General features: G+C 42.7%; 1 protein-coding gene across 3 annotated transcripts in view; it reads left to right on the top strand.

Moving 5' to 3' along the window:
* Positions 1-8,903: 8,903 nt before the first annotated feature.
* The window catches only part of micu1 (mitochondrial calcium uptake 1), a 54,913-nt gene continuing 43,747 nt past the window's right edge, over positions 8,904-20,069 (top strand). The window contains exons 1-2 of one of the 3 annotated variants that reach the window (XM_062518922.1): positions 8,904-9,071; positions 19,299-19,463. In XM_062518922.1, coding sequence (XP_062374906.1) covers positions 19,300-19,463 — 164 coding nt within the window. In that variant the 5' untranslated portion in view covers positions 8,904-9,071; position 19,299. The remainder of the gene's footprint in view (positions 9,072-19,298; positions 19,464-20,069) is intronic. The other 2 variants (XM_062518923.1, XM_062518924.1) reach the window with 2 other exon arrangements.

Genomic DNA, 20,069 nt, shown 5'->3' with positions numbered 1-20,069 from the left:
TCTCTCTGGCTGACAGGGCCAGATGATAAGCAGGACTTTTTCTGTTCTTCACACAGAGCTGGAGACAGATAAACCCCATCCCACCTCTTAGATTGTCTAGGAATGAGGACCAGAAACCTGGGGGTGCTCTTGTGAAACGGTCACCATCTCAGTCTCTGGGCAACATGAGACTCGGGATGCTGCTGTTGCTGCTGTGTGGTGACTGACTGATGACTGACTGACTGACTGACTGACTTACTTACTGCAAACCTGGCTGTGCACACTAAAAGCATTCACATTGAGGGCCAGAAACCTGGGGGTGCTCTAGTGAAACGGTCACCATCTCAGTCTTCGGGCAACATGAGACTCGGGATGCTGTTGCTGCTGTGTGGCGACTGGCTGACTGACTGACGACTGACTGACTTACTGCAAACCTGGCTGTGCACACCAAAAGCATTCACATTCAGCTCAATGAAAGACAAACTTGCTCTCTGCTCCTCCCCTCAGGTGAACATCTGACGCAAATCTGCTGTCATGGGGGCTGTCGCTCTGCCAGTGTACTACAGTATGTATGCTTCATAAATATTACTTTAAGCCACCCTCTGTAAACCAACTGTACACTACTGTCCACACAGCACTATACAATGTCCTGCCTATGCACCACCTGTCTATACATTGTATATGACATTGCACTTTTGCACTTCTGATTAGATGCAAACTGCATTTCATTGTCATTGTAGGCTACTTGTACTCTGCACAATGACAATAAAATTGAACCTAATCTAATCTAATGACAGGTCTGAGCAAAACACCAAAGCAATGGGGGATAATAGCAGCATTCCCCCTGTCCCACTATCAAGTGCAACTGTAAAATGCTGTGCTGCATTGACATGCACTGAAGCCGTTTTCCTCACCAATCCCATCTTTTCTGACACCATTCAATTTTCATTCATACCACCCGCTCATAGTAGCCTAGTAAACGACGAGAATCGGGTCTGCTGCAGTGGCCTGGGACGCACACGGAAAGCGATGTAATTATTGCTCCGTTGAGCTATCGACAGGGTCTGGAAAACACAATTACATTTCTGCTCCAGTGTACTGGGACGTCATGCTCCGCTCACGACTACGCTGAGTGGTGCGCACACTCGGAGTTTCTCAAAGAAGGGGAGTTAAGAGAAGGCAAATCCAGGAGCTCCCCGACGGAGGGGGAAACACCCGCAGAACGGGAGGTGTGTGGTTGTATACGTGTGTTGGGGGGAGGGAGGGGGGACTGAAGCTAGTTTGACATTATCAAAATCTGGGGTAATGCGCGTTTACATGTCAATCGGAGTACGGCTAGTTGTCCATTGAGGCTTGTATTTCCCTGAACGTGGAGGCGCGCGCAGCTCTTAAGACTGGAGTTCCTATGCCGCACTGTCACATTAACTCACACACACTCTCGCTCTCACTACACACACACACACACACTGCAGAGGCACACTGCTGGTCGGCCAAGCTACAGGAAAAAGAAATGGGAGGGAGTATGGGGCGTTCGGTTTCATCGATTAAGGAGTAGAAGCGGGGGTCAAAAGCTAATAGAAACTGCCCAAATGACAGTCCCACTCTGGTTAACCCATTTTCCACCATAGTCGGTTTACCAGGTACAGGTAGCCTCGATAAGTCTCTAACCACTGGAGTTGGGAAACCACTGTTGCATTCAAGGTTACGTGGGCGAACATTTTAACATACACGAACGTCATTATCAAAAGCTTGTTGAAGTTGAGAGACATAACGAAATCTGCAACTAGAAGCCACTAACAAAATATCACACGTGAACCGTCAAAGCGGTCGATCAAGCCGTAACTAGCCATACTAATGTCAAGGAGGGGTGTCCCTGGCCATCGACAGACAGTAGCCTATCCCTATCCCATGTTAGTTTCATATTCGCCAAACCGAATAGTATGTGGATAACAATAGCTTAATTCCTCTCAAAAAGTGTTAAATAGAGTCATCAACCTAAACGAGTCATCTGCCGCAGTCAGTACAAGACCGTAAGAAACATCAAAACCGAAGCAAGCTAATGTTACTTCCTTAGCAAGCCCATTTCCCGTCCAGGCTACTCTTTTCAGTACCGAGAACCCATCCAGTCTTTCGCCTCCTCCCAAGCCCACCACCCCCTGTACAATGCATGCTTCAAGTGGGCTTCTTACCGATCTTTTGTGTTGATGCCGTTGTGAGGAGACACCAAGTACGGGGAAGGTGGCTGCCACCGATCCACTGCTCCTGGACAAGAAGAGAACCGACCTACACACTTTCGCAGCCATCTCTGAAGTAAAACCTGGCCGAGAACGCGAATGCTGCAGGCAAACCTAGTGAGACCGAGCTGGGAAGGGAGGGGAATAGGCGGGCTGCTAGGCAGGGCTACCGTCTCATCTACAAGCCAACACCACCAGCTACTTCGGAAGGGAGTCGATGTTGCACCAGTTCCGGACACCCTGCGAATACTTTTCTGATCGAGAGGAGCGAAAAGCTAGGACAGCAAACGTTTGGCATTTGCTGTCAAACTGCTTAGTCAGGGTTTTTTTTTTTTTTCGAGGACACTACAGACCAACGTGATTGAGGACTCAAACATGCATTCATTTACAATTCCAGTTTGTCCTTAACATTTACTTTAAGGAAAAATATGAACGTGTTCAGCTGATTGGACACCAGGTTACCTGGTGGGTGTGTATCTACACTCAACGTCCAATCAGAGTAAGAAGCCTTAGCGCCGTAAATAACACCTAACTTCTGAATAATGCCAATTATCCTTTATTCATCCAATGAAACGAAATGGGCTGAACTTTTAGTGTTGGGCTCTCTGAAATCCACACACTGCCTTCAAAAACACCTGAAATTGTTAGTCTACCCTTGGCCTAAACTCTTGAGTAGCCTGATATACAAATTAAAACACATTGAGATTTCTCATTTAGCATCTGTTATGCTTGAATTTGGATTGGTTGATTTTCAAATGGTTATGAACTTGCCACAATGCTGAGTCACACATTTGAAAAACAAGTGCAGAATCCCCAGAATCAACATGAGATGGACAAATCTATATGGCTGTCACCTCTGCAGAGTCAAAACGTCTGTATAGTCACTAGCTGTGTCCCCCCAAGCCTCTTGGCAGCAAGGCTGCTCAATCCATTATATTATTACTTTTCTATTATTAGTCTGTCCTTCAAACATTCAAGCCAACAGATGCTTAGGCAGACGCCCCAAAAATCTAATCATTTACAATTCTACCGACTCATTTGGACCCCCCCCCCCCAAAAAAAAAAACAAAAAAAAGTGCATTGATATTTAATGCACTTTGACATATTTAAAACTTTAATATCAAAAAGCATGTTTTGTCATGCAGCTGCATGTCAGATATCACAACAATTTTGTGAGATGAGTCCGCCACAAAAGGTCATATGAAAGATGACACCCTTTAAAAGTAATCCCAGAACAGCTAAGATCACTTCCATGGTAACTCTGTATGTTTAGGATTATGTTCCTAAGTGTGAGCTTTATTTTCATTATAGACTAGCAACAGACAATGCTGATCGGACCTGATGATCTGTGGCCAAGCGAACCTCTATCCGTAACTGGGCTACACCTTAGTTACATAGCCCTTCAACCTATACGGCAAAGTCTACAGCAGAGATGTGGACTGGACTATGATGAGAGAAGTAGACTAGGCTATTATCATGAGATTTGACATCTCAAAGTTGGAGAATACAAAGCAGAGGATTTGAGACCATTCCTCTTTCTAAATCTCTCCAGATCGTCCAGATTCCTACAGTAGCAGGGTTCATACGTTTTTAAAAAACCTGGAAAAGTTATGGAATTTGAAAATGCCAATTTCCAGGCCTGGAAAGGTTTTGGAAAACAAAAAACATCCCAAAATTTTTGGAAAAGTCATGGAAATTTGCTTCACCCAATTCAACTCAGAATCATATCATTTGGACAGGTCATGTCTCACACTTGTGTCACAACCGATTGGCAAACTTTTACATTTTGAGAGCATTCCTTCTAGGTAACCATCCCGTTATCTCACGCGTCATATCTATTATTAATGTAGCACTAGTTGATGTGAGGTTTTGAGAAATATAAGGTCAAGGAAATTTGTGAAAAAAATTATGGAAAAGTCATGGAAATTCTGCATTCTCGTTTTTTTACTCACCCCACTGTTTTTAGGGGACTGAGATGGCCATGGCTAGGTATTCAGTAGGCCTACGTCATTTATAGCCGGGTTAATACTGTATGTGGAACAAGTCTTTTTACAGTATATATGTCAATTTGTCAATGTCAATTTATTTGTATAGCACTTTAAAAAACAACAACAGTTGACCAAAGTGCTGTAAAACAACCAATCAGACAAACAAGAAACATACATAAGACAATATATATATATATATATATATATATATATATATATATATAGTCCAAGTTTTTTTATATATGTAGAGTCCAAAATTGTATGTGACTTGAAGAACCCCACAGAATAAGATGTTGCAGAATGGTAATTGTGTGAATATTTCCAAAAATATCAGATAACGTTATGATTACATGGGGAGAAAATGTGAAAGGCGCTGTGGAAAGATGTTGGCAGGCCATTTCCATGTCTCAAACTATTGTGTTGACGCTCTTGAAAAGGATTTATTAGTTCTTTCAAAATAGGCCTAATTACTATTTGCAACACATTAATAAACCTCCCAGCCAACTATAGAATTTATATTTAGCTTCAATATTACTGAACCTGGCCTTAAACAAATTCAATCCACTTGGGTTTCATTTTGATGCAATTTAAATGCTAATTTAAAGCAAGGACAAGAATCCTACTTAATGCTGTTTTCTACCAGTGTGTACAGTGTGTCTGTGTGTACATGCTTGTCTTAGGAATTGGACAAAGTAGCACTTACTTTCAGGTAGCACAGCCATAGTCACTTGTTTGTAAAGAGGCCTGAAGTAAGCACAGGCTGACCAAAAATGGTATCTCATTGTTGTAATAGAATCTTGTGAATTATCCTTCACAAATACAAATCTTGTATGACTATTAATTAGTTTAGCATTAGCAGTCTCTAAGCTAGTAAGTAGATAGTTAGCTGTAATGTGCCATGATTAGGCCTACATATGTGCACCATGCTAAAGGCATGTGTCTTACAGCAATGTAGTCATGTTTCAGTCAGCAGTCACATTTGTTAATTCATGTCCCGTGATCTTAGTGACTATAAAAAGACTTGTTTTCATTTTGCACCTGTTGCTTAGTCATGGACCCTCCAACTCCCCAATGAACCAGTGCTAAGGAGTGTTACTGTACATGTGGGCCACATCCTAGTGTTTTTTGTTTAGGTCTTTCTGCCAGAGTATGTGCCCCATGAATCTCCACTGGACATTCTGTTTGCTGTAGACCTCTATGTTAATTCTTACTGATGCCGATCTTCCAGAGGACACATACCATCTAGGATATGGGTCAAAGTTCACACGGATCTTAAACTCAATGCAAAAGTGTTAAGCTTTTAAATCTGTTTCTTTAAATATCTTTCTTGTATAAACATAAGCCGGTCATTATACTCATTACTGTTGTTGGCTATTAAATACTCAATTGAAAGACAGAGAGAGAGAGAGAGAGAGAGAGAGAGAGAGAGAGTGTGTGTTAAGTCAAGGCCTATGTCCTGGTGCAGCACTCCCACTGCCCACGACTCAAGGTCAGGGACAGATAATACGGAAAGCTGAAGCAGGAGAGCAGGAGCACCGGTTAAAGCAGCCTCGCTGAGGCGTTTGTCAGCACCTGATGAATTAGACGCTCCCATCATAATGGAGGCAGGCAGGGAGCGGGAGCAAGCCCGGGACAGGACAGGAGGACGGCTCGGTGGCAGTCACACCTCACTTAGTCCACATCAAATATTCATCCAAATGGCATATCTAACAAAGAGACTGGCGAGTGTGCCAGCTTTTAGGGCCCCCAAGTTTCCATTAATCAGACAGATAGGCCTCTACAAAAGTATCACTTTACAATTGTTTGGAAACATGTGTAGGTGTGTATTTGTTGTTATAGTTTAGAGGGTTGGCAAGGACAACATGGACAGTGCATCCATGGCAGGTTGAGATAAACACACACACACAAACACACACACACACACACACACACACACACACACACACACACACACACACACACACACACACACACACACCTCCTCACATCCACATAGTTAGAGGTAAGGTGAAACTTAAGCTTATTTCTGTCTGTTATGCATGACAAACGGAACCCTACGCATGCTGCATGTAACTAGAGCCCCATACTGTTATCAGCATGCCACAAAGAGAGATAATAATAGCTGTGGCTGTTTACTGGACTGACTGGACATCCCTTTCAGGTTACCTTTGTTCAGGGAAACACCTTTTATTGCTTTGCGTGCAGTAAATTGACCTTATGGGCCTATAGAATTTACTGGAGTATTCTTGCCACACCCATTAAACAGTCCACAACGCCGACTCAAAGTCTAGCTTGCAAATATCTGAAGAGGCCATTGTTCAGGCCTTATCTTTCTGTCCACCTTTAAAGTCAAATAATCCTTTGGCAGTGGTTAAAGGTTTGTATGGGATTTTGCTAAGCCATCACAAACCTGTTGGGCTATCAGCCACCCACTGGGAATCAGTGCATATGGCTAACAAGAAGCACCAATGAGCAATCATGGCACAGCAACCTGAATCCATATCAACAGTTTATACTACTCAGCACAACCAAGCCTCACACCCAAGGTGGGACACACCTACGCAAGATGCAGACTTGTGCATTTAGGATATCAAGCTTAGCATAGCCACCATGGCTCCAACAAATGAATTACAAAAAGGTGGAAGCCATATAAGGAATAAGCATTGTGTAAAGGCTAGCCCCACCTGGTCCTGTGACAAAGCTCCAGTCTCACCGGTTTGACGGCCTACGGAAAGAAAGGAGATGGCTTGAGACTGTGAAATAGCACCCACATGACAAACAGAAAAGCTTAGCGTGGTTAGAATGAATTGGGGAGGAGTGTTTATGTGCTGCAGGCAGGCCAAATGAAGCCATTTTCCCAACGAGAATGAATTTGGATTTGTGCAAGAGCAGCGAGCAAAAAGGAAGAGGGTCTATGTCAGAAATTGGATGCAGTAATGATACTTTATGGCTGCTGGCTAAAAGAGGGAGAGAGAGAGAGAGAGAAAGCACGGGAGCATTTACTGCACTAAAAAGAAGCTGACAAATAAAAGGCCATGTATGTGTGAATACCATGTTAATGCTGTGCATTAAATCTTAATGTGAAGACAAACTATCACTGGAGGGCCCATACTTTATTAAAGCAGAGATTGCGCTTGTAAGTGACAGGCAATTGAATAGGCAACAGTAAATCAGATTATGGTCTAAGACAGGGTCATGTTTTTATGAATTTGCCTACTCATTTTGAAAAGATTGAATCAGTAAAGGTCTATTTTAAATTGAAAGCATACTGTAGCTGAGTCCATACAAATTGTCAATCAGGGTTGTTGACTCATACATTTTCACTTTATAAATAATACAAATTGAGGACATTATTACCTTATAAATAATAATAATAAAAATCCTCAATTACTTGTGTTATTGTGTAATTGGAAAATTGTCCAAACATGCTTCCAACTAGCTACAGTAGGCCTACATATCTGCCATGTTCAGGTAGTTCCATAGCTCAGCTAATCATCAAAGTGATATAAATGAAGGAGTGCTTAAGTCTTTTTAGTCTGAAATTAATTAATGTAAAGGAAACATTAGAATATTTATTTTTTTATGTAGACTCAAATTTATGTGGACACTTGACAAATATTGTGTGGACACTTGACTATATAATTGCTTTCTTCTATTGTGATATGCAGTCTTGTATAACATGTCTGCAGCTAATTACCAGCTGCCAAAAAAAGCTTTCTGTCTTGCTTTCATGATTTCCGACATTGTGCTAAATTCCGACAGGACAACTTGGCCAAGGATGGTTTCCTTTGAAGAAGGCATAATACACAAATAACACAATAACAAAAACTGCTACTGTGCAATAGCTGTGAATGAGACAGAAGGATGGAAACAGAGACAAGCATAGGAAAACTATGCCAAGCATCCTATAAAGTGCACAAAAGGCTATTTCTAGCCCCTTTCCTCCCTTGAAAAAATAAAAGCACCAGCAGAATACAAAATCGGCACAGATCGAGGGGCCTTGCGTGCATTTGCACATGTGCTATGATGTGGCGAAAAACCTTATGATCTTAAAGGCCCTGGGCCAGTATGTGCCTGCCAACAGCCCACGGGACAGGAGAGGAAATCATTCAGCCGAACAAGAGCCAACTAAAAATCCCAAAATAACATGCTTTAGTGGGGCTGGCGCGTGGCAAACTGGGCACTCTTTGAAAGTGATTTCTTTATGTTTTGATGTTCAGGCCAGTCAAGTAGATGATTGCACACACACATGTTCAAAGTTACACTCATACATGTGCACATGAACACACACACACACACACACACACACACACACACACACAGAGGTTTGTGTGTGAACAAGTTCGTGTTTGCGTGTGTCAGTGTGAGTTGCATGTGTGAGAGGAGTGAGAAAGGTGACTTTCAATTATTCAAAAAGAGATCATACAATTTCACACTGGAGCTATCGCCTGCTTATAAATCAGCTCAGTTTACCCCTGAACCCTGATAGGATAGCAGCCAGCCAGTAGGCCTATAATAGGCTACACTGGAATAATATATCACACACCGAAGTATTTCTTCCTTCTATTCCTTAACCTGTGGACTAGACTGGCTTTACATTCTCCTGCCACACTTGCCTGTCCCATCACAACCAGCACAGTGTTTACAAACAGTCCTTACCGCAGAGGGAGGGACTTTTATGCGCACTAGAACGGTCTTGTCTTACGTCGAGAGCGCACGGAAAGAGGCCCTCATGGATGCGGAACTGAGTGTACAGTGAATTGGAATTGTAACGTTAGCTGTCAAACGAAGGAGCTGAAAACGTTGTCCTTTAAGCGCTATTTTGAAGACGGCGGACACTGTGAAGTACCGTTTTCTCAAAAGAATTAAAGTAAGTGGCTTTTAAGTCGTCATACATTACGACGTTTTCAGCTGGCCGCTGTAAGCCAGCTGTGTTAATTGCAACGATAGCCTGTTAGCAACATCTGTAGCTAGCCTGTCAGCTAGCAAACTCAATAGTTGCGTCGATGTCTCTGCTATAACGCCAGCTAATACTAGCTTGGTATGCTACGTAGTGAAATTGGCAGCGTTATACTGTCAGTGCAAGTTAGATATCATGAAGCAGGTGTGAATCAGTATACATAGAAGGTTTGCTTACAGGTCAGTTGTCATAAACTGTCAGGTTAACAGTTCGTCATGCAATATTTACCCAGATGGTGTAACGTTAGCAGAACGGTGTCATTAGTCAATGTGAATCGGAACAACGCTAACGTTCATGATTGTGTTAAAGCCCCTCATAATGGTAGTTTTAAAGAGATAATCTGCTCTTGGTAAAGTAATGACCTTATGGGGAAACGAAACAGTGATATGTTTCATTAGTCTAGTAGGCTACGGTCTATGGTTGGTATGTGGTAAACATGGACAGTGCGCCCATAATGTTAAGTTGCTTCTTCTGAAGGCATGTTATGGTGTTGCCCAGTGCTACTTCTGGACTGGTGATGTTTGACCAAGTGTTACACTACTTCATTTTAATTGTTTTGAAATGACAGTCCATCTTCCTCTCAAAGTGTCGATATTATCGTTCTCAATACTATCTTACACTCCCACTCCCACATAATGTGAAATGTGACAACATCCCATTGCAATGTATTCCGATGGAACTTCCAAATGTATGACTTCGATATACCTTCCATACATATCTCGATACGCGATTCTGAAACATACCATTGCGGAATACTAAAACATCAGACCTCCTCCAAGTGTATTGAGTTATTGGTATTTAATTTAGTGCACTTTTGTAGTGTGCAGGTCACTTCTGGGTTCTAAACTTCCTACATAGTTATTATTTTTTATAGTCAGTAAGCTAGTAGTTTTTGTGTGACTCCTTTATAGTTAATTTACATTGTGTCGTGTTTTGGCAATAAATCACCTTTGAATAGCCCAAATAGGCTCAATCAAGATCAGTGTTCAAATTACTGCATGCAAATCACTGAATACTGTGCAGAAGGGCCTAAGCTTATTCTTTAGGCCATCTGATGTATGCTACCCTAGGCTTTCCCGTATTTATGACAGTTGCAAAGGGGAAAAAAGTGAAGATGGTCTTCTTTGCTCCCAGTGTGATTTGAAAAGTAGCCTACCACGTTTCAACCGCTCAGGTCTCAGGTCTCAGGTCAACCACTCACGTCAGATAGGCCTAGCCTAGGCCATTACTGGTTGCAATATATCTTTGTGCATTCCTACATTACGTCTATTTCTTTGATAATTAACATTATTTGCTGCCACATAACAATAGGCCACTATTGTTATTAGGACTCAACAGGCTGGTGGTATGCTGTGGGCTGTAATGAGCGCATCTTACATATTGGCAATTATTATTGAACAAATTGCTCAATATTAAATAGATCATTTGCAAGTTATGGTAATATTATAGTGTGAACATTGCGCTTTCATCATATTAGTGTACCACGCTCGCAGTTGTTATGTCTCATCAAAATTCACTGATGAAGAAGGAAGATTCGTGTTATCCCATAAAAAAACACACATTTGTGGTCACTTAAGCTACAGTATGAGACCCTAGACTGAGGAGATGAACTTGGCACTTATGTAGTAGTTTTTTTCTATAGCCTTTTCGTTATTCTTAGACCTCTTAGAACTCCTGCTCTAAGTTCTATGCGTAGCCCACTTGCCTTTGAATGACTTTGAAACATATTTTAGAGACGGGCCTCAGTGTAACTGTTGGCTTGTCTTCACTATCCACGATGTATCCGAAATAGTTCCAGATTTTACTTCGACCTTTTTCGTTTTATCCACAAGCCATATGACTGTCGGCAAAGAACTTGTGTTGATGTTAGCTGTGCACTCACTCACTCACTCAGAGCTGCCTGCTTGACATAAACACTTGCCGAGATGCGTGCAAGGAGCATGGAGAGTTGGAGCAGTCCGAACAGACATGAAACGTTATTATTATGTTAATAAAGTATCGATTTTAAAAACGTTGAGAATCGTATCGTTTTTTGCTTGAAGGCATTGTGATACCTCTCTAGTATTGGTACACCGTGCAGCACTCCTTGTGACTTGTGAAGTTTGTTGAATAGTATACTTTTTTTTATCATAATGCACATGTTTCACAGTGCATCCGTATTTAATAGTTCTCAAATGATTTCCTTTGTAAGTCACAGAGTGAGGAGAAATGTGATATAACAACATAAGATTCCACAACAACTACTACAGACAAGGGGTTAACCTAGTAGTGTGGTTTTCCCATTAAAAAACCTGGGCATCACTCAAGGAGCTGGCCTTAGCCTTTTGTGCTGGAGCGTCAGCGGAAGCGTCAGCTCTCGTGTGAATCCGTCCTCGTGTGAAGACTTACTCGTGTCAAGACGAATTGAGTCTACCTGCGACGAGTCCACCGAGCAAGGACACAAGCAAGGCACCTCTCAGATAAGTTCACTCTTGTCTCACCTTGTCTTGTTATCTGCCATCCTACTGGTAATAATGTGCATTCAACATAAACAAGTTTATATGCGCTCTAATGCCGAAAGGCAACAAGCTTCATATCCTACTTTTTCTATGGGGCTGTGGAATTGCCAATCTGCAGTGAACAAAGCTAATTTCATTCCTGCTCTGGCCTCACAGCTATCACTTCAGTTGGTTGCGCTTACAGAGACATGGATTAGGCCAGAAAATACTGCTACACCTGCAGCGTTGTCGACCAATTATGCTTTTTCGCATACCTGTCGCTCCTCTGGTAGAGGAGGCGGGGCAGGCTTTCTGATCTCTGATGACTGGAGGTTTACTCAGTTGCTGCCGACTCAAAACCACAGCTCATTTGAATATCATGCCATCATGATAACTGAACCATACAAATTATACTTGGTGGTTATTTATCGCCCTCCAGGACAGCTTGGCAACTTTGTGAATGAGTTGGACATTCTACTGTCTGCTATTCCAATGGATACGTGCCCTCTGTTGATCCTTGGTGATTTTAACATTCATCTGGACAACTCCTCTTCAATTGACTTCCTGTCCTTACTCTCCTCCTTTAGTATAACACGTGTTCACAGTCCTCCTACTCACAAGGCTGGTAAGGATCTTGATATGATTCTGCTACGTAACTGTACTGCAGACAACGTTTGGGTTAATCCTCTACATGTATCAGATCATTACTTCATTAGATTCTCTGTGCGTCTCCTTGATAACCCTACAGTTCCTGCTCCGACGATGTCATTCCGACGGAACCTCAGAAGCCTCTCAAATGAACATTTTGCAACATTAGTAACTTCTGCTCTACCTATTCCAAGCTCATTCTCATCACTTGAGGTTAATGATGCTACAGACACTCTTTGCTCTACACTGGCATCCTGTCTGAATGCAGCATGTCCTCTTTCCACAAGACCCACTCGTTCTAAACCTCGCCATCCATGGCTGACAAACAGTATACGCTCAGTACGCAAGGAACTTAGAGCTGCTGAAAGGAAATGGCGTAAATCTGGAGATAGAAATGATCTTAGTAAATACCAGTCTATGCTATCATCTTTTTCATCCACTGTCACACTTGCAAAAAGAACATATTATCAGAGTAAGATTGAGAACGCCACTGACAGCAGAAAACTTTTTGCTATGTTCAAGTCTCTTCTCAATCCTCCACCACCGCCATCAGCTACTTCACTGTCAGCAGATGACTTTGCAACATTTTTCACTGAGAAAGTTGCTAAGATAAGTGCTCAGTTTGATGACCCTATAAGAAGGACTCTGCCTGGTGTTAGCATGATGCCATCATTGGACTTTTTCTCTCCTCTTGATGAGGAAGCGGTCTCTCAACTGCTTCAGCGAAGCCGTCCAACAACATGCCCTTTGGATCCTGTCCCGTCTACTCTCCTGCAGTCTATAGCACCCGCTATTATACCGGCAGTCACACATGTATTTAATACTTCACTCAGTTCTGGAATTGTTCCTTCTTCTTTTAAACAGGCAAGAATTACGCCTTTGCTGAAGAAAAGTACACTTAATTCAACTGATGTGAAGAACTACAGACCTGTCTCCCTTCTTCCTTTCTTGTCAAAGGTTTTGGAGAAAGTGGTCTTCAAGCAAATGTGTGACTTCCTCTATCAGAATAACCTACTAGACCCTATGCAGTCTGGTTTCAAGAGTGGTCATTCTACTGAAACTGCTCTTCTATCTGTGACTGAAGCATTGAGAGTAGCTAAGTCCTCTGCTCAGTCATCAGTGTTAATTCTGTTAGATTTATCTGCAGCCTTTGATACGGTTAACCATGACATTCTCCTTTCTACACTATATGAACTGGGAATTTCTGGGAAAGCTCTTGACTGGTTCAAGTCTTACCTTAAAGGGCGTTCTTTTAGCGTGTCTTGGCAGGGACAGATATCAAAGTCTCATGACCTCACTACAGGAGTCCCCCAAGGATCAGTATTAGGGCCCCTCCTTTTCTCTATTTACACCACTTCTTTAGGTGGGATTATTCGCTCTCATGGATTTGAATATCATTGCTATGCGGACGACACTCAACTTTTCCTATCCTTCCCACCTGAGGACTCTAGTGTTTCCCATCGGATCTCTGCATGCCTGAAGGACATTTCAATCTGGATGAAGGATCAGCACCTTCAGCTTAATCTTTCCAAAACTGAGCTCTTGGTGTTTCCAGCAAAAACAGCTATTCCCCAACAGATCAATATCCAGCTTGATTCATCCTCACTGACTCCAACCAGATCGGCACGTAACTTGGGTGTCATAATTGATGACCAACTTACTTTCTCTGAGCATGTTGCCTCAATTGCAAAGTCATGTCGGTATACCCTGTACAACATTAGGAAGATCAGACCTTATCTGACACAAGATTCCACTCAGCTTCTTGTACAGGCAATGGTTATCTCCAAGCTGGACTACTGTAATTCTCTGTTAGCTGGCCTACCTGCTTGTGTATTAAGACCACTACAGTTGATTCAGAATGCTGCAGCACGACTGGTCTTCAATCAGCCAAAGAGGACACATGTAACCCCTCTCCTAGTTACTCTCCACTGGCTCCCTATAGTAGCCAGAATTAAATTTAAATCTCTCACTCTGGCCTATAGGACACTGACTGGATCTGCTCCCAGCTACTTCAGTTCTTTAATCACGATGTACATTCCCAACCGCCCATTGCGATCTTCTGAGGAGCGTCTGTTATGTCGACCAACCATACTTGCTAGGTCAAATTGTAGATCCTATTCTTCAGTGGTTCCGTGTTGGTGGAATGAGTTGCCCAGTGCTCTCCGTTCCAGCAACAGCTTTGGATCTTTTAAGAGGGGTCTTAAGGCATATTTATTTAATATGCACTTAGTCCTTTGAGTTTGTGATGTGTTATGGTTTGTATAATGTATTGTTTTGTTATAATTTGTCTATTGATAGAATTTGAAATTTATTTTGCTATTGTCCTTAAATTTAGCCATACCATGCTTTAGTTATTATTATTATATATAATTAACTGAGTGACTTATTTGATTGCTATTCTCATTTCACTGTTTTATTTCTCATTAGGTTAGTGCTTAAAATTATTGTTTTACTGATAATATTACTATTCTCCCTAGTTTGTAATTGTTCACTGTTAATTTAATTTGTATTGTTATTTATTTGTATGTCGCTTTGGACAAAGGCGTCTGCTAAATAACCATAGCCATAGCCATAGCCATAGCCATAGCCATAACCATAACCATAGCCATAGCCATAGCCATAGCCTATTTCCTTGTTGTTTTAAGCATTCATAGCCTGGCACATCCAGGTTAGAAAGGGATGCATTTGAGTGGTATGAGATTGTGCTTGCACTACGTTATGTTGCCTACCAGATTTAAGATTTCACAAATGAATTCCCAGAGCCACGATTTCCAGACCAACTAGTGAGGTTGGGGAATTCTAGGTTTCTGATGAGGTGGTTAGAGTGGATTTGTCAACAGACCACCAAATGGATGAAAATCCATTACATGTACTGTACAGGGAGTCTCAGCTCTCAGCAGGCAGCATAATTGTGTGAATCCAGCAGAAATGTTGTGCATCAAAAGATTAATTTACCCTCAGATGGACATTCCCTAAGCCCAGGTGAGCTTTGCTTACATCTTATCTGCCCTCGGGCAGTTGCGCTGGGAAGCTCGGGTAGAGTGTGTGTGTGTGTGCGTGTGTGCGTGTGTGCGTGTGTGCGTGTGTGTGTGTGTGTGTGTGTGTTGGGGGGTGGGGGTACCTTCCAGTTGGCTGCCTCTTTCAGGGCTTCTTGAGGGTGAGGTTGGATGGCAAAGAAACTGCTTGAAGAATTCTGTTCTGTCTGTAGCATTGTATAGACCTGACCAAACAGAGCAACGAAATAGCCTATAATAGCTTCTTCTGGTCTTTTTAAAAAACTAATTGGGCTGTCAATATCTTGTACAACACCTTCCCACCTATCCATGTTGGCCTAAGTTTTCAGAAAATAATCGTGTGATGATCTGTGATAAAACCTCCGTTTTCATGTAGGATACATGAAAGGTAGCTTGGGTGTTCCCGTCCTGCCTTGCGTGGTGATTTCATTCACGCTGCTAAGGCAGTCTGGAAACTTTTTTGCCTGAGATAGGGGACCAATCACAGAACAGGGGGGAAAGCAAGACGATGATGAGCTATGCACAGGCGCATTTGATAGACATCCGTGGCGCCCAATGAACAGATCTGGACATTTTTTTTTAAATTACGAGAAAATGAACGTCTGGTTGCCAGACCACGTCTCATTTGAGAAGTGATAGGCGCTAGCCAGGCTAAATGAAAGGCCAGACTGCATGTCAAATGCAGATCAAATCAAAGCATCTATAGCCACCTACTTAGAATTAACACCTTTAATGTGTATTCTATTGCTCAGCCAATTAGTTAACAGTACTTGCCTTCTTTTTTTATTAAGTTGAAGTCATTATTTCAGTCATGTTCCATTTGACTGTAACAAGCTACTTGCCTTTTAAAGTGCAAGTGGCAAACAAAGCACAATACAGTACATCCTCATCAGTATGCCAGTTTTTTTCTTTGAATTAATTAAGTCAACTCTTTCAAGCACAGTCAAACATTGTTTGAAGACATCGGTGTGGACTACCTGATTATTCCAGTATGTGACAAGATAACTCCTGGATAGAATGTGTGGTGTGGGCATTGACATCCTAACAATCAAAACAGAAAACAGGTTCTTTATACAGTCTCTAACACACAGAGGAACATCTGACCGAGTGAGTCTGTGGAGCATCGAGGAGTTTATCCAGGGCTGAACCGGGTCACATTTGGCACCTTGGCCCAGATCTGAAGTCACAGCTGCTGCAGCCACAGGTGGTCCTCGCTGTCTCTCTTTCTCTCCCTGAAAACAGTTGTCTGGAGTACAGAGCCTGCAGTCGGAGCTCAATCGCGATTCAATTACTGCACGCTGTACTGTAAGGTTAACCTGGCTGACTGTGTTGTTATTAAAGTCCTCCCAGCTTCTGTGTGCTGTTTTGACATTTAGAATTCTGCCCTCTGTGCATTTCTAAAACCTTTTGCAAATTTCCCCATCCATCCACAGGAGAGTAGAGAAAGTCATAATGATAAAGTCCCTAGCAATTTTAAAGCGAAGCCTGTAAAGCCTGCAGATATGCGTGAGAATGATATGGATTTACCTATTTTACTGGACACTGTCAGGACACAAGTCTCTTTCCATTTGTCACACAATCTTTCTATTAGCCTAGATCATTTATCAAAGTCATAATTATGTCATTGGCAGTAGTATCGGTTGTTGAGATCATTCGATCATTTGTCATAGCTCTACTAAAGCCCCTGTTGACCTACAGTAGTCATCAGTGAAAAGCTTGTCCCAGGTTGAACCAGAGATCTTAATGGCTACCATGCATTACGCAAACTGATGGATGCCTTGTCTAGCTTCTGCAAGGGACAAGGACGTAATTTGTGAAAGTAGCTGGTGTAGACTTTGCTTGAAATCAATTTTGTTAGGACTTGTTATGGTGTAAGAGTAAGAGTAAGCCCCCCCAATCAAGTACCAAACAAAACTCACTCCTCCCTCCTCTCTTCAGCTTACTCCTCTCTTCAGTGTTCCCAATGAAATTCCACACAGTGTTTTTATTTGGAGGACAGGCTACCCCACGTTATTTGTTTTCAGCTTTCGGAGCCTTTTTTTCCCTTATTTTTTACAGTGTTAAGGGACAAAAAATGTTCAGTGATTGAAATTGTCGTCTGTACTCTGTAGCTGACATTACTTTTAAGAGTTCTGTATCACAATGACCTTGAAGTGAGTCAAAGACTGGCACAGTTTTGGAGCTTCTCTTGGCACATGATGTTCTTTTCCCAAGAGTGAACAACACTATGCATCTGCTTCTTAAACACAGCTGAGTTCCTGTCCCAAAATATTAGCAAACCATTGAGCGTGGCCAGCTGAGTCTCTCTCTCTCTCTCTCTCTCTCTCTCTCTCTTTCTCTCTCTCTCTCACTATCTCTCTCCTCCTGTTCCTCTCCCCTCTCCTCCCCAGACTCCGCTCCATCAGTCCACTCTGTCACGGCCCAGCGATCACTTCAATTAGCCCACGTTACCCCCCCTGCTGTCCTCCTCCCTCGCCCCCCTCTTCCCAGGAGAATCTGCTGAATCAGGAGTGCCAATCAAGAGGCCAATCGTTAATAGAGTATCGACAGGTGGCTTGTCTGGGCCCGCTGGGCACACCGCTCCTCTCCGTCGGTGCCCTCTCCACCGCTGCCACCACCAGAACCACTTAGTGCTGCGGCCACAGAACACGGCGCACCCAACCTTAATTATTCTTCTCCGTCCCAGGATGCTTAGCTGCAGCATTTAAAAAGGACATTTGGGCAGCCGGTGAACTTTTGAGATTAGTGCGACAGTTTCAGAAGAAGCGAAGGTGATCACGTGTGAGGATTTTGAATGTATTATTATTATTTTTGCTAAGATAATAATTGCAATCGATGATTAAATCCAGATTGTAACTAAACGTCGAGCTGAGGGAGCTGAAGTTTTTTGGGGCGTTTGCTTAGCGGAGGCGGGACGTGTCCTTAGGGTAAAAAGTCGATTGTCTTAAGCCGTGGGTTTTTTTTTTGTTCCAGGGAAGGTTGTTAATTAGTTTTGGAGGAAACAGTCTTAGGCTTAGGTGGAGGAGGCGTAGTTGGAGATGGAGGGTGCAGAGAGGTTCCAGGCAAATGGAGAAATCCACAAAGCACCCACTACTGGGACTCTCAGCTTCCCCGCCAGCAGCTTGTAACACGGAACAGCATCTCTACTAAATGTGCCTTCGGAGGCGTTTGTCGGTGAAATACAAAAGCATAAAGAGGTTTGGATGTGTCTGAGGAGGGGGCATCCATAGGAAAAAAATGCTTCTTGTAATATGATTTCTCCAATGAGATTTAGAGTGTTCAGTGTTGCTGCCAAGCTTTGATTAGACATGAAATATCCTCTCGGATTTTGTTTCACACTATTACACCTGACAGGGATTTCGTGTTATGTGGCCAAGCTGCTGCTTAGATGGTAAAACATGTTTAAACAGCTATAGCCTACATTTAACAACCATTTATGAGGATAAATGATCCACCCACCCACCTGGCTACATGCTATTGATGCCACTTTGAAAGTTTATTTAGATTGAGTGAAACTGCCATCATGGAAAAGGAATGTTACATTTAGTGTTCTCTGTTGCATTCTAATGAGAAAGTTGGGTCATTCCATGTCAAATCAGATAAGGTTGTTGCTGCATCATCTCAGATTTTGTTCAAACCTTGTCTCATGAATATAGATGGGTCCCAAAACCGCAGCCTGTAAAACATTTCTGTTCAAGTCCAGTGGCCTTGATATTATTCTATTCGGGCAATGTTTGGGCATTATAATCCTGAAAAGTATTATCATAGCCAGTCGAAACTTAGTAGGATGGAAGACAAACATGTTCTCAGTATGACTGGACCAAGTTTGTATGGCAGGAATAATATTAATGCCCAAACATGGTCTCTAAGATAAGGCATTTTTGAGAATGTAAAATGATAAAAAAAAAAAATAATAATAATAATAAAATATTCTGGATTCGTGTCTGTTGTTTATCTTCCTCAACTCACACCTCATCCATCTCTCCTTCCTCCCACAGAATGTTCCGCTTGCGGGCGTTGACGGCGGCCACTGTTGGCATGGTGCAGTTGTCGAGGAGATACCACGGCAACGCCACACGGGCGCCTAACCGGCGGAGGCTCCTGCTGGCAGCGCTGGCAGGCGTGACCGGCGTGACGGCCACCACAGGAATGCTGTGGACGAGGTGGGCCGCGCCTCTCGTCTCTCCTCACCTCACCATACGCTATCTAAACTATTTTTGTATTGTGTCTTCTCTTTGAATCTACTGTATGTCTCTTCCTCTTTCCATCTTTGTTTTTTTTCTGTGTGTGTGTGTGTGTGATAAGTCCCCTTATCTCAGTCGTCTTTGTTTTGGCTTCCACAGACCCTTTTCTTTTGTTGTCTCAGAAGTGTTCCATCGTGTCTTATTACCTTTCAGTCATTCACACTCATGAAGAATGTGTGCCTCTTCACTGTACACACAGCTGATGGAGGCTTAGTCTCCTTCAGTCCACGTCACGTGTAACCCAGTGTTAGAACAAAGAGCCGTAGTGACTCTGAATTAGTCCCTGCTCTCTGTAGTGATGTGGTAGTCATATCCCACCCAGGTCTGTGTAGTGGAGAGCTAGATGTATATGGTGTGTGTGTGTGTGTGTGTTTGTGTTTGTTAGTTGGGGTGGGGGGCGGGGGGTGATGTATGGAGGAGAGGAGTGTGTGTGTGTGTGTTTGTTGGGGTGGGGTGATGGATGACGAGAGGTGTGTGTGTGTGTGTGTTTGTGTGTGTGTGTGTTGGTAGGGTCCAGGCACCAGG

Source organism: Sardina pilchardus, chromosome 18 (assembly GCF_963854185.1).
Source record: "Sardina pilchardus chromosome 18, fSarPil1.1, whole genome shotgun sequence".
Lineage (NCBI taxonomy): Eukaryota > Metazoa > Chordata > Actinopteri > Clupeiformes > Clupeidae > Sardina > Sardina pilchardus.
This window is presented reverse-complemented; position numbering and strand designations above follow the sequence as displayed.